Here is a 15,634-nt window from a genome sequence, read left to right as displayed (position 1 = left end):
TGATATTGGCTTCACCCATGGCACAGGAGAAGCCTGGCACCACGTGTGGAGAAACTCCCACCTCTCATCGGATTCTCTCTCCCCATTGGCTCCTGACTGCTCCCCTCACCTTTATTCGCTGGTAACCACGTCCTACCCCCCAAAGTTAAGCTAGGTTTCTTTCAATCGCAGTTCTTCACTTCCTTTGATGGCCTTATCAGTATGCCCCTACCGGGAGTGCTTCTCCAGGCTCTTTTCCGTCCTCAGAATCTTCCTCCTGCCCTTCACATTCAGCCAGAAGCGTTCGGAGGAATTTGCCTTTCGGCGTGTAGGTTTGCTCTTTTTCCCGCGCTGAAAAGGCATTTTGTACGGACACTAATTTCTAAGATGGCTGCGCCCACTGTTTCGGTCCCAACTCCTCCTTTGTGCAATGTGGATTACTTTTCTCCCCAGCCCGTTGAGGTGGACATAGCCCACTCCATGTTTGTCTCATGTAACCTCGAGCTTCTGAAAATCGGTACAGTTTGCGGCGCAGGGTTTAAAGTGCTGAGAAATGGGGTAGTCTCAGTGGCTTCTCATCGGTCGGAGGCTGCCACTTCCCCTTCTGTACGTCAAACATTGCAAGATGGCCGCCCCCAGCGTCCGCGGCGAGTTGGGCGCGGACATATTACCCCCTAAGGCGAAGCCGGAAATCCAGGTGTCCGTGTTCCGTACCAACGCCTGAGACCCTCGTCGGCCGCCGTAGGCCGGCGCGGAGGCTGGGCGAGGGCGGAGTTGAGTAAGAATTCACGGAAGTGCGGCTTCTAGGAGGTCGCGTTGGGGTCACGAGAAGATCAGGTCAGTGTGTGGCTGTCTCGGTGGAACAGGGTGAGAGGGCCAAGGCGTCTGTGAGTGTCCGGGTAGGGTAGAGGACCGTGGAGTCCGTGGGCGGAGAGGAAGCAAGTGGGAGTTGGCGGCTGGGGTGTCTGGTTGGGGTGCCTTTGGGGTCAGTCCTGAAAGATTCTGGTGGTCAGGGATTAAAGGCCGGTGGAGATCGACGATTTTAAGTCCGTGGGGAGAGTTTGGTGTACTGTCTGTAGTGTAGTGATTGAGGACTGGGGTGGGGAGTAGTTTTGTCAGTGAAAGCTGTGAGTGGTTGGATTCGGGATTAAATATGAGGCTCGGTGACAGGAGGAGGGGCTCATGGTCAGTACACGCCGGTGTCTGGTCCAGGTTTCAGGATTATTCCTAAGGGGTGTGACTGCTGCTTGAGGAGGTCCAGGTGTGTCAGTCACTGGGAGGGCTGAAGCTGGTTGGTGGGTGGGTTGAAGTTCCAACGTTCCTTTCTCCCTCAGTCCTTCAGGTCCCAGCCCCTCTTCATGGCCTAGTTTGCAAATCGCCTTTGGCTTCCCACATCTCTTCCTCTCCACTGTGTAGATATGACAGCTTTGTTGGAGATCGAGGATTAAGCACATCTAAAGTGGTAAGGTTTCTACTAATAATGAGGATTTTGTCTTTCCTGCAAGTTTACTGTGTGTATACACGCGCGCGCGCGCACACACACACACTCTTGTACATATTTCAGCATCATTCTAATACAAGTAAAATAACGTCTTTTACCCAGTTCTGTTCCCCAATGGTAACATTTGTTAAATTTTTCATATATTTCCCTTTTAGTCTTCATTTTTCTATGCTTGATTTTCACAATTCCAATAAACTGCTGAAATATTGGTAAAATTAGCCTTGTCCATTTAATTTCATATCATAAATATTGATATAATAAAATTTTTTCTTTAAAAAAATTTTTTTTGTAAATTTCTGTAACAGTATACTAAGAGGCAAACCGTGCCATTATGAGCGGAATCACTCAATATGTGCATTCGTTTAGATAGAATTTAAGTACTTAAGATTATCACTTAAGTACTTAAGTTATCACTATTGGGAGCAGGTTATGATTCTGCATTTACTCAGGGGTGTGGTTCCCTGTCTCTCATCTCCACCTTAATTTTTAATTTTTTTGCCATTGTGAATGGCGTCTTTTTTACCTTTGACCTTTTTTTTCTCTTCTTTCAATTTACTATTACATAGAAGAGCAATTGCATTAAAAATATTTATTTTGTTTCTGAACTCTTTTTGTTATGAGCTTCCCGGTTCCTCATGACTTTATTCTGAAAATTTTCAAACACATAGCAAAGTTTAAAGAATTTTACATTTGAATATCTGTATCCCTATCACCTAGATTTTATCATCATGATTTTATTGTGTTTCCTTTATCACATATCTATCCATATGTTACTCCTCTACTTGTCTTTAGTCTATCTTTTTACATTTTTTAGTGTATTTCAACATAAGTTGAAAACATTCATACATTTCCCCCAAATACTTCCTTAAGCTTATAATTAGAGTTCTACTCATAGCTTTTTTCTAGTAATAGCTTTATTATTCACATATGATAAAATTCATCCGTTTAAAGTGTCCAATTCTGTGGGTTTTAGTATATTCACAGTTATGTGCAACCATCGCTACAGTCAATTTTAGAACAATTTCATCACTTCAAAAAGAAACCCTCTAGTTACCACCCCTTATCCTTCTATTCCCCTCACCTCCAAGCAACCACAAATCTACTTTCTGTCTCTATGGATTTGCCTATTCTGGACATTTCACATAACATGTGGTCTTTTGTGATTGGCTTCTTGTTTTTGAGGTTTATCTGTGGTAGCACGTATATGTACTTCATTCCTTCTTATACCTGAATAATATTCCATTGTGTGGATCCAGCACATTGTGTTTTCCTTTCGTCAGCTGATGGCTGTTTGGCTTGTTTCCACATTTTGGCTATTATAAATAATGTTGCTATAAAACATTTGTGTGTGAGCTGTCATGTGGACATGTTTTTACTTCTCTTGGGTATAAACCTGGAGTAGAATTGCTGGGGCATGGAGTAAATATGTTTAATTGTTTGAGGAAATACAGACTGTTTTCCAAAGTGGCTGCGCCATTTTACATTCCCACCAGCAGTGTATGAAGGTTCCAGATCCTCTGCATACTCACCACCACTTGTTATTTTCATGTTCTTATTATAGCCATCCTAGTGGGTGTGAAGCGGTATCTGTGGTTTTTATTTGCATTTCTCTGAAGACCAATGATGTTGAGCATCTTTTCATGTGCTTATGCTATACGTAACTTTGAAGTACATATCTTTTCACTAAATATGTATTGTTAGCATTTTTAATAACTGCATAGTATTTCACTGGTTGTGTGTACTTGTACTTATTCAATTAATCCTTTATTAGTAGACTTAAATAATACCTTCACATCAACTTTGCATGTATGTGCCATTATTTCCTTTGCAAAAATTCCTAGGAGTAGATTTTTGGATTCTAGTAATAACTCTGTTGAAAGTATTCAATACAAAGTGTTAAACTATTTTCCAAAAATATTCAGTCATGCAACACTGCTATAAGAAGTGTGAGTTTTGAAATGCTATCAGTTTTTAGATATAAATTCTATAATTAGCCATCTGACTAAAACTTATTTTTGATCTATGTTGACTCGAATCTCTGAAACTCTGACTCTTGCTCAATCATATTGGGGGAACTTCTTATAATTGCTCCCTGTTATCTAATATTGACTAATTTTACTTGATTCTTTATCAAATTAACTGGGTAGCATTTCCAGAATAGTTATAGATAATGGTGGCGATACTGCTCATCCTTGCCTTGCTTTTGGCTTTAGACAAAGTACTTATATTGTTTCACTGGACGTTTGTAGGATGTATTTGATTTTTTTTTAAATTAAGGCAAAATCCACAAAGCATAAAATTAACCATTTTGAAGTCGGCTTTTAGTGCATTCACAGTATTGTACAACTACCCACTTCTATCTAGTTCCAGAACATTTTTATCGCCCCAAAAGGAAATCTTGTACCCATTAAGCAGTCACTCCACATCCCCGCCTTCCCCAGACCCTGGCAACCACCAATCTGCCTTCTGTCTCTATGGATTTACCTATTCTGGATATTGCGTACACATGGAATCATATAATATGTGACCCTTGTGTCTGGCTTCTTTCACTCACTTGGCATACTGTTTTCCTAGTTGTATGTTATGTCCTGGGGTACTCTTTTGGTGCTTAGCTAGGCCATTTACAACCCTGTCTTAGCCTTCATTTCCTGCTTACACTGAACATAGAGATCAGCCAGAGGGAAAGCTTAGGATCTTCTCAGGTCTTTTCTGAGCAGGCGTTGCCCTGTGTGTGTACGTGGCTTTATGAATTCCCCAGTGTACACTGGTGCTTTTGAATAGCCTAATTTCCCAAAGAAACTCTCTTCTTCCCAGCCTTTCAGCTGTGCCTCAACTATAATCTTTTGTTCCAGGCAGCTACAGGTTGTTCGTCTGCCTTAGAAGGTTTTTGAGAAATGCCTGCTGCTTTTCCTCCCTGAGTGAATTCCAAATTAGGTGAAACAGGGATGAGCATGTTGCATCCATCCTTCAGGTAGGCCCAAGACAGGTTAGAAGAGACAAACACCTTTCTTTTCGAATAAGGTCTGCTCTGCTCCTTCTAGGACCTAACCAGGGTCTCACTCTGGGAAGGCCGGCTGCCATCTCCAAGACCACCACCAAACTGGGGAGGGGGTGAAGAAAAGGCAAATCAAAATGGCACAGGGCTTTCCTACCATTCTTTTTTTTTTTTTTTTGATGAGGAAGATTGGACCTGAGCTAACATCTCTGCCAGTCTTCCTCTATTTTTTGTGTGTGGGATGCCGCCACAGCATGGCTGGATGGGCAGTGTGTAGGTCCGCGCCTGGGATCTGAACCTGCGAACCCCAGCCACTGAAGTGGAGCGCGAACTTAACCACGACACCACTGGGCCGGCCCCTTTCCTACCATTTTTAAGTTGCCTTTTTCTTCATTCAGAGTTCACTCTGTTGCTATGAACACTTTGACTGTTTTTCAGCGTTCTGACAGTTTTTACTTGATATTTTGATGTTTCTCTGGAGGGATGAGCCCTTGGAACTTCCTACTCTGCCATTTTCACTCAGTGAGATTTTCCTCCATGATGTGCTTGATTGTTTTTTGTCATTGGCACTTTTTTAAAGAAAGAAACTGATACAAATGCAACTTAAGTTATATCCTGTCATCCATCTCCTTCTTCCCTCCCCAGAAATAACCGCTTTCTTGAACTTGTTTTATATAATGCATGGTTTTTCACGTTTACTAAACGTGTATATGCACAAATGATAGTTTTGTTCTATATGTTTTAATTTTTTTTCTATTAGTTTTCCTTTGTTTCTTTCACATAATGATTAGTGAAGATGGTCTGTTAGATAATGCTTTGCTTAGTAAATTTGTCTTCAAACTGAGGTGCGTCTACACATTAGGTGTACAAAGACTTCTGAACAGGTACATGAGCACACCTGGTTCTAAAGAAATAGATGTCCTGGGGCCAGCCTGGTGGCATAGCAATTAAGTTTGTGTGCTCCGCTTCGGGCTGCCCAGAGTTCGCAGGTTCAGATCCTGGGTGCGGACCGACGCACTGCTTGTCAAGCCATGCTGTGGCGGCGTCCCCATATAAAGTAGAGGAAGATGGGCACGGATGTTAGCCCAGGGCTAATCTTCCTCAGCAAAAAAATAAAAAATAAAGGAATAGATGTCCAGATCCTCACCTTTTATATGTTCTCTTCCCCAAAACTGCTCTGTGTGGGAAGCCCCCTGCGGCGGGCGCATCGTGCTGTGCTAGTTCTCCTTTTCCATCTCCCCTCTCACGGTCACCCCACTTCCACTTCACAGAAAGAAGACAGATTCAGAATCTTATGTGTTATTGCTCCAGAGTATAATAGTCTCTGGGGCTCCGAATAAAGGGACAGATGGCCTTCAAATCAGGTGAGTGACAGTAGCAGTGACAACATCTGGGGCCAGAGGAACTGTACACTCAAAGTGAATTTACTTTTCAGCCCACAGGTCCCGGATCCAGGAGCAAGATACGTCAAGTGAAGTGAGGAGGAGATTTCAAGACCTGGATATCATCATTTGTGGGGACACCATTGACCAGAGACTAAGATTTCTAACCTGAAATTTAGGGCAGTTCAAGAAAAGACTAGAGACACAGCATCCGAGTTACTGGCCATTTCCCAATAACAGAAGAAAATGATCAAGGACCAGGTGACTTCTGATTTGTTTTATTCTTTCCTTCATTCTGTGGTTGATTTCTGGAGGACTTTAAAAGTCAATTGAATTAATTGGAAGAGTATAAATTGGTAAAGTAGGATTGGTGCAGAAATAAATTTAGACTCTAACTTCAACATAAGGCAAAGTAGGATCGTGGGTATATAGTTCATAGGATCTACACTAAGTGACTAATGTTGGCACATCATGTGTGACTAAAGAATCTTACGGGTTGTATTAGCTGTCAACTTATGTCTGATTTCTCTGACAGCCATCACATCCTGTGGGAATTATGATGATCACAGAATATGCACTGACTCTGGGGAGAAAGCAGACCAGTTCCTCAGAGGATGTCACTGTGTAATTCATGGCACTTAGGTCTCAGGACTTTTTAAAAAGGATTCTTCCTAGAGGTGATATGGTAGACAATGTCCTTAACTTCAACCTTCTCGTAAATGCAAGAGCCACGTTCCTCAGAGACCCCTTTGTGAACAGACCAAGAGAACTCAGTAGGCACAGTTCTTCATGGGACCATAAGGTGACCCGTGGATCCAGCCTTGTGGTGGTCAGGGTTAATCTAGGAATAAAACCTAGATGACCTAAGAAAAGGGAAGAATTGCATGACTTTCAAAGGTCCTGTATGAACAGGTGGCTGACCCGGTATTTGAGTTCAGATTTGGCAGTGAGGAGTTGAAAGTGCTGTTGTCTGTTAAAGTTGTTGGCATCCCAGAGGATTTGCTGTAGAACTTCTCCCTATCTAAGATAGTACACTCTCCTTACCTGTAATCAAAGCCAACCCTACTGCTCATCTTCTATTGCCTTTTAAAAATGTAATCATACAAATGTGCCTGGATTCATTTTTAAAACTCCAGGGATTACAAAGTTCATAGAGCAAAAAAGTAAAATTCCTCGTCATACACTTCTTTTCTAGTCCTCTAGTGTGGCTGAACAAATGGACAGTAGTGTGTACTTCCTGTCACTGTACTGTGTGTCCATCTATGTCTGTATAGATATTGACAGATGCATCTGTCTCAGCCCTTAGATCTTTGGGTAGTGCCTTTCCATTATTGTATTTGCTCTTTCATAAACTGAATTGGGAAACGTTAGACCTTACTGTATCCTCTATATTTATTATTCTCTCTTTTCTATATTCCATTATTTTGTTCTTGTGCTGCATTTTTTTTTAATATAAGCTCCATTGTGCAGCATGAGGTTTTCTATTACCAACAATTGAGCAGGAAGTTTTTTTTTTTCCACGGGGAAAGATTCGCCCTAATCTAACATCTGTTGCCAGTTTTCCTCCTTCCTCCCCCCCGCCCCCACCAAAGCCCCAGTACATGGTTATGTATAGTTGTAAGTTCTTCTGGTTCTTCTATGTGAGCTGCCGCCACAGCATGGCTATTGACAGATGAGTGGTGTGGTCCCACGCCTGGGAATAGAACCCAGGCTGCTGAAGCAGAGTGCACCGAACTTGAACTGCTAGGCCCTCAGGGCTGGCTCATCCTTGTGCTGCATTTTGAGTAATTTCTTCAGATTTACCTTCCAGTTCATTATCTCTTCAATGTATCTGATATGCTGTGAACCTGCCTGGTAATGTAAATATAAATTATATGTGTATATGTATTTATATGTTTTTTGAAGGATGCTGTTTATTTTCTTAGCTTGCTTAATGTTCTTTAGTAGTCTCTGGTTCTTTGGACATGTTTTGGGAAGATGCTTTTATTCCTCCTAACATATAACACACTTATTTAATATATACTATCTTGTAATTATTGTGTCTGGAGTTTCTTCATGGTTGATTCTGATAATGGTTATGAAGATTCATGGTGAATACAGGAATGTGTTTTATTCATCCTGATATCACTAGAATATATTTAATGGCTACCAAATATTTGCTTGCTTCAAAAAAATATATATATAGCAAATGCTTCAAATATATATATTGCAGATGTTTCTAGTTTAGCAAGAGGATTTAATGCTAATTACAGACACTTCTGATTTGTTGAATGATGGTTGGCCGCACAATTACAGAATATTTTTCTAGACGTAGGTTCGAACATGGATAGATTTGGCTTCTTTAACAATGTAGTTTAAAAAAATCAAAACACCTAAGTATATAGATGCTGCAACCTATATGGTGAAAATGAGCAGAACAACTTCCTTCACATTCTTTCTATTTCAGTAACTAGAGAAACACTCATATTAAACAGGACCGTGTTATTACAGGAATTGCTGACACTGGAGGATGTGGCTGTGGACTTCACTAGGGAGGAGTGGCAGCTCCTGGCCCCTGCTCAGAAGGACCTATACCGGGACGTGATGTTGGAGAACTACAGCAACCTAGTGTCAGTGGGTGAGGACAGCTTCCCTGTGTCACTCAGAGGGTCCCCAGTCAATGGCCTTTCCATTCTCAGCTTCTGAAAGTTCTGGAGTGTCTGTGGTACTCTGAAGTGGTAGATTCTCAGTCTCCTCTCTGGTCCCAGATTAGAGAGTATAATGTGCCCTCTCCTGAGAGAAAAGCCTTTACTTTGCCAACCTGCAAATTGCATAGTTCCTAAAATATAGCACTCTTCCATGTTGGCAGGCCACAGCCCAATTCAAAGAGCCTACCCCTTCTGTCATTTCCCACGAACAGGGTATCAAGGCAGCAAACCAGATGCACTCTCCAGATTGGAACGAGGGGAACCATGGACAATGGAAGATGAAATCCACAGTCAAACCTGTCCAGGTGAGTGAGAGAGAACCAGCAAGGAGGGTGCTGAGGAAGTCATATTCTAGTTATTCAGAGGTGTCACAGCTGTGAGAGTGTCTGAGGACATGTAAACTGAGCCTCCACAAATCTCCCATAGAAGAGCTCTTTTTCCTTTAGGTGTTTAGAGGATTTCACCTCTTATTATTTCATCTAGGTCTCAATTTGTTTTCCTCTTAGAATTCTCAAATCTTACTATCCTTCTTCCCCCTTCTTCACTATATCACTACCTATTCCTTCTACTTTTCTTGCTATGGAATTCCACCTTCCGCCTCTCTCCAGTGAGAGATATTTGATGTTAGCACTGTCTTATGGCTGCTGCACCTTCCTGCTCCTTTGGATAATGTTGATTTCCCTCCCTAACATCTGCCCTGTCTTGGATTAGGGGTTAGGATTTCTACATGTAAATTTAGTAGGGGACATAAACTTTGAGTCTGTAGTACCTTCTGTTATTTACATCACGTATCCTGCCTGTGTAGGTAAACAGTCCTCCATCTGTGTTTCTCCTTCACTCTCACACCACTACCACACTCACAACACTTCTGACACCAGATGTGTGGGTTTTTCCCCACAATGAGCAATTCTCTGTGACACCAGCTGGGTGTCCTACAATTTAATTCAATTCGGACACTAGCTGCCTGTAGACAGCATCAGATCCCAAGGTTAAGGGCTCAGCCTGGCAAGACTGCCCACACCTCCACTTCAGACACCAATCAGAAGTCCAGGTGGTCACCTGTGCCTCTGACCGACTGGGTATAGATCAGAGGTTCCCACAGCCCCCTCTCTGGGTTTGATTAATTTGCTAGAGTGACTCACAGAACTCAGAAAAACATTTTACTGACTAGATGACTGGTTTATTATAAAAGGATATAACTCAGGAACAGCCAGATGGAAGAGATGCATAGGGCAAAGTATGTGAGAAGGGGTTTGGAGCTTTCATGCCCTTTCCGGGCCCACCATTCTCCACGAATCTCCATGTGTTCAACAACCTAGAAGCTCCCCGAACTCCATACTTTTGGGACTGTGCGGAGGCTTCATCATGTAGGCACAATTGACCATTAGCTCCATTTCCACCCCTTCTGCCTGCTTCAGAGAATGGAGGTTGGGCTGAAAAGTCCAAGCTTCTGATCATCACCAAGATTCACCTCATCAGAACAAAAGACACTTCTATCACCCAGGAAATTGCAAGGGTTTTAGTTGCACAGTGTCAGAAACCGGGGGCGAGTGAAGTGTGATTTTTCCTAGATGCTTCCCTACCTCCTCAGCTCGTTTCTTTTCTATTTCTGTTCATTTCTTAAAATTTCTCATTCTCTGTTACTAATTCAAACCACATCATTAAACCTCATGTCTGCTGTGCTTTAACTTCCTTGTGTAATTGTTAGTTCTGGTCATTATTTTAGTTTATCTTAAATGATACTGGTGGGCTGGATTCATTCCCTTGAAGCTTTCCTTTTCCTTATGATAGTCTGATGACATTAAGTCCCAGTTAATCATATTACCAATCATGTAAAATGGAAATTTCTCTTCTGTCAGCGACCTCCATGATATGGTATCATCTCACTTATACAGAGTTTGCTTTCCTTTTTCTAAACTCAAAGTCAACTATCTTTAAAGGAGTCTCTCCAGTGTGTTCCATACATGAGAATCTTTCCTTGGCTCATTGCTTTAAATATTGTTTGATTACCTTAAATGTTTTTTGATAGCCTGTCACACACTGGCACTGACAGTTGTGAAGAACAACAAAAAAATTCTTCTTGGAGTTACGTTCTAAAAGGAGGAGACACAAAATTCATCAAAATAAATATATAAATACAATGTCTTGTGGTGAAAGTGCCAGGAAGATCAATAAAACTGCAAAATGGAATAGTGTGTGAGGGGGCCAGGAGCAGCTCTTAGCAGCTAGGAATCTAGTGTAGGCACTGTGATCTTAGGTCCTCTAGGAATGGGAATGCCTCTCTGGTGGAATGCTTTTAAGCAGCTATATGAGGGATGTGAGTAGGTCCTTTAGGTGAATTGTGTTCCAGAGTAGACAAAATAGTAAGTTCAAGGGCCCAAGGCAGGAGTGTGTTTGAAGAACTTCAAGGAAGCTAGTGTGAATACAGTGGAATGAGCAAGAAGGGCAGTGGATGGAGATAAGGTCGGTGTGGCGATAGCTAGAGTTTGGAGTGGACAGGTCACATAGGACCTTTCAAGGGCATTTCAAGGACTTGATTTTTTTAAAATAATGAGATGAGAAAACATCAGGGAGTTTTCAGTAGAGGAGTGACATGAAATAATTTATATTTAAAACAATCACTTTGGCTACTTTGTAGGAAAGAGACAGTAGCAGTCAGAGGTTGAAGCCTGAAATCCAGTTGGGAGCCTATTGCTGTAGTGCAGACAGAATGCTTGTCTTCCGCCTGGGTAGAGGGGGTGAGGGTTGGTCAGCTTTTGAACATGTTTATAAAGGAGGACAGAAGGAATTTCCTATTGAAGTAGGTATAGGGTATGAAAGAAAAATACAAATGAAGGACGATGATTTTGGCATGAGTCCCAGGAGGAGTGGAGTTGCCATTTCCTGAGGTGGAGAAGGAGATGTTGGGTTGTGAAATCATAAGTTCTGTTTTGCACATTGTAATTTAGATGAGCTTATTCACATCCAAGTGGAGCACTCTGCTGCATTTGGATATACCTGAGGAGTTCAAGGAGAATTTAGGACTAGAGATAGAAATATGGACTGAGTGAGATCTCCTATGCTATGAGTACAGATTGAGAAGAGCCTTGGACAACTAGCAGTCAGAAAGATGAGAATTTGTTAAATGTATGGTCTCCTAATGCTTGAATCAAGACCTCTGCTTTTGAGAGTGTGTTCTTGTTAGATTTGGAGTGATGGCCTGGGCTGGTCTATATATAATGCTGTAAGCAAGCCCTCTTGAGTCCAGTTGGTGAACCACAACCTTAATATGTGCTAGAAGAGATTGAATTTAGTGAGAAATAAAGCAATACAGTCTAAGATAAGATTTTAGTAGCAAATAGAAATATACGTGTAATATGTAGAAGATTAGCTTTCAAATGAGGCATCTTTTGCTACAGTTCAGGGCTGTGTGAAGTTAATTGTCAAAATGAACAGTAAAGTTGGGGAATTCTTTAGAAATTTAGGGGAAACAGAGGTTAGAGTGATGTAGAATGGGGGAATGATGGAGAGGAGGCATATCTAGGATTTGAATAAAGATGATGAAGGGCAAAGAATGAAGGTGTGAAGTTGGAAATGGGCAAGCCCATGTGGGGACTGTCAAAAAAAAAAGATTGGTCTGAAGCCAGTCACACAAAGGCCAATGTTAGAAGGTATTTGTTGTGCAACGAGTAGAGTGTGAATGTGGATAAATGGGGTGATCTTTGGTAACATAACTTTTATTTCCAGGCTGACTTTTGTGGACCTTGTTAGTAATTGTGGTAGAACAATGGCGTTGTAAGTTGGATTTGTATTTTCCTTGGATATGTAGTCTTACCCTTTAACTGGGTGGCAACAGTATAGCAATAGTAAAGTACATTGAGGAGTTTCTAAGAAAAATAGAAGGCAAAACTGCTAAGAGTCTTGTTCTGGGATCAGAAGTGTGATCTTTTAGGACCCCTTAAATGATGGAAACCAAGATGTCTATGTAGGATTTTGAAAGAAGATGCTGTTAATGGCAAGATGTGGGTTTGGGGATCATTACATTGAAATGGGAGCAGTTTAAATATTACATGTGTACAAGTACAAAATGTGACTGAAAAAGGTGACAGTTCCCTAGTGTGATATTGTGATATAAGAAATATATATTTGGTCATTGGCCCTGGTTCCTGGTGGCACAGAGCTCCTAAAACCCTGGTACAGTCATGTGCTGCATAACAATGCTTTGGTCCACAACGGACCAAATATGCCTATACAACTGTGGTCCCAGAAGATTAGTACCATATAGCCTAGGTGTGTAGTAGGCTATACCATCTAGGTTTGCGTAAGTACACTCTATGATGTTCACACAATCACCTAAGGATGCATTTCTCAGAAAGTATCCCTGTTGTTAAACCACACATGACTGTAGTTTCCTTAGTATAGGAGTGTTTATTTCCCATATCAGTATAGAGTGTTTGGTTCTCCTCAGTGGGCTTTTTAAAACCCAAACTCTTATTGCTACAGTATCTATAAACTTGGTCCCATGCCTTCATCTTCTTTCAGTTTACACATTTTTCCAAACATGATCTTATCCAGTCCTCTGTCCTTATATAATATTTATATACTAATGATTTCCACATTGTTATCTGTGGTTAAGACCTTTCTCAAGATTTATATATCCAATTGAGTTCTTCATGTCTGTGTTGGATATCTAAAACCCATCTGAAGGTTGATATGCTTTGAAACGTACACTTAATTTCCTCATATTCCAAACCTCAGTAATATTTCCCATCTCATTAAAGCCACAACCCACCTATCTAGTGGCCTAGGTCAAATAATTAGGAATAATACTTGATTCCTCACATTTGTTAATCCCCCCATGTTGAAACCATGAGTGAGCCTTGTCTTTTCTCTCTCCAGATTATATCCTGATTTCCTGCACTTTGCTCTCCATTGCTTCCTCAAACCACTTTTCGCAGTTTGTACCTGCCGCCTTTATCCCTGCTTTCTTGTTCAGTTTTCCCTAACTTGAACATATGCTCAGTGAAAATAAGGAATATGTTTCTATATCCTGATCACTAGTACAATGCTTTTAGTAGATAGTCATAATTTAATAAGGATTTCTGGACATATGAATGTGTCCCACATAATTTTCAAACAAATATCCCTTTTTCTTCTGTCATCTAGTGCTAATAGTAACTTGATTTTATTTTACTATCTCTGCATGCTTCATAAGGTCACATTTAGAAAGCAGCCAAATCTGTATTTACTCATTTTGAATGATCTAACTTTGTTTATACACTGACTGTTTTTACCTTTTATTTTGTTTATATATTTTTAATTTCTATTATTCTTTGTTTCTATTATTGTGTTTTACTTTTGTCCAAGTGATAACGAACATATTTACTTGGAGTTTCTTTAAACTGAGGTCATAGTGTTGTCAATAAAACCAACCTACACAAAGTTGTTTGTGAAATAATTTTATTCTCTACCAAGCTCATGGGAAGATTCATTCTTCTCTTCTTTCCTAGAAATCAAGAAAGATGATGGTCATCAACAGGTGCACTTGCACAATCGAAGATGTCTAAAGAGAATGGAACAATGCCATAAACATAAAGCATGTGGAAACGTTCATCAGAGTACAAGTAATTTTCCTTCATGGCAAAAAGATATATCTGACTTACGCGGGAAAACTTTGAAATCAAATTTAAGTTTAGTCAACAAAAACAGAATCTATGCAGTAAAGAACCTTGTTGAAGTTAATGGAAATGCAAAATCCTTCCTCCATGCAAAGCATGAGCAATTTCGTACTGAAATTAAATTACCTGAATGTGGAAATTCTATGAATGCAAATTCACAATTCATTAAGCATCAAGGAACTCAAAAGGTAGATAAACCCCATGTATGCACTGAATGTGGGAAAGCCTTCATCAAGAAGTCTCGCCTCATCGATCATCAGAGAGTCCATACAGGTGAGAAACCTCATGGATGTAGTATATGTGGGAAAGCCTTCTCCAGAAGGTCCAAGCTCAATGAACATCAGAAGACTCATGTAGGAAAGAAACAGTATGAATGCACTGAATGTGACAAAGTCTTCCCCAAGAAATCACGGCTACTTATTCATCAGAAAATTCATACAGGAGAGAAACCCCATGTATGCAATGAATGTGGAAAAGGCTTCATGAAGAAGTCTTGGCTCATTAATCATCAGAGAGTTCACACAGGAGAGAAACCTCATGGATGCAGTCTGTGTGACAGGGCATTCTCCAGAAAGTCCAGGCTCATTGAGCATCAGAGAACTCATACGGGAGAAAAACCATATGAATGCACTGAATGTGACAAAACATTCCGCTGGAAATCACAGCTTAATGCACATCAGAAAGCTCATACGGGAGAGAAATCATATGTATGCAGTGAGTGTGGAAAAGGCTTCATTCAGAAGGGCAATCTCATTGTACATCAGCGAACTCACACTGGAGAGAAACCTTATATATGCAGTGAATGTGGAAAAGGTTTCATTCAGAAGGGCAATCTCCTTATACATCAACGAACTCACACTGGAGAGAAACCATATGTATGCACTGAATGTGGGAAAGGCTTCAGCCAGAAGACATGCCTCATATCACATCAGAGATTCCACACTGGAAAGACTCCCTTTGTATGTACTGAATGTGGAAAATCCTGTTCACACAAGTCTGGTCTCATTAATCATCAGAGAATTCACACAGGAGAGAAACCCTATACATGCAGTGACTGTGGGAAAGCTTTTAGAGATAAGTCATGCCTCAATAGACATCGGAGAACTCATACAGGAGAGAGACCCTATGGGTGCTCCGACTGTGGGAAAGCCTTCTCCCACTTGTCATGCCTTGTTTATCATAAGGGAATGCTTCATGCAAGAGAGAAACCTGTAGGTTCAGTCAAGTTGGAGAATCCTTTCTTAAAGAGTCACAGCTCCTCATATTCAAGTGAACTCATACAGGAGAAAAACCCTGTTAATACGGTGAATGGGCAAACACCTCCTGTGGCAGCTCAGACTTCATTCCATGTCAGTGGGCTCCTAGCAGATAGGAAGGTAGCCATTGTGGGACAGCCAGATGCCAGATGTCCATCGTCAGCAGATAAGGAATTG

General features: G+C 41.0%; 1 protein-coding gene across 1 annotated transcript in view; it reads left to right on the top strand.

The window, feature by feature from the left end:
* Window positions 1–727: 727 nt before the first annotated feature.
* The window catches only part of LOC101392126 (uncharacterized), a 28,198-nt gene continuing 13,291 nt past the window's right edge, over window positions 728–15,634 (top strand). Inside the window, 6 exon segments of the mRNA XM_004439148.3 lie at window positions 728–816; window positions 1,314–1,441; window positions 5,911–6,118; window positions 8,348–8,474; window positions 8,757–8,849; window positions 14,034–15,632. Of these exon segments, the coding sequence (XP_004439205.2) occupies window positions 6,104–6,118; window positions 8,348–8,474; window positions 8,757–8,849; window positions 14,034–15,632 (1,834 nt within the window). The 5' untranslated portion in view covers window positions 728–816; window positions 1,314–1,441; window positions 5,911–6,103.

The sequence above is a fragment of the Ceratotherium simum genome, chromosome 33 (assembly GCF_057802395.1).
Source record: "Ceratotherium simum simum isolate JZ-2026a chromosome 33, ASM5780239v1, whole genome shotgun sequence".
In the NCBI taxonomy this organism is placed as follows: domain Eukaryota; kingdom Metazoa; phylum Chordata; class Mammalia; order Perissodactyla; family Rhinocerotidae; genus Ceratotherium; species Ceratotherium simum.
This window is presented reverse-complemented; position numbering and strand designations above follow the sequence as displayed.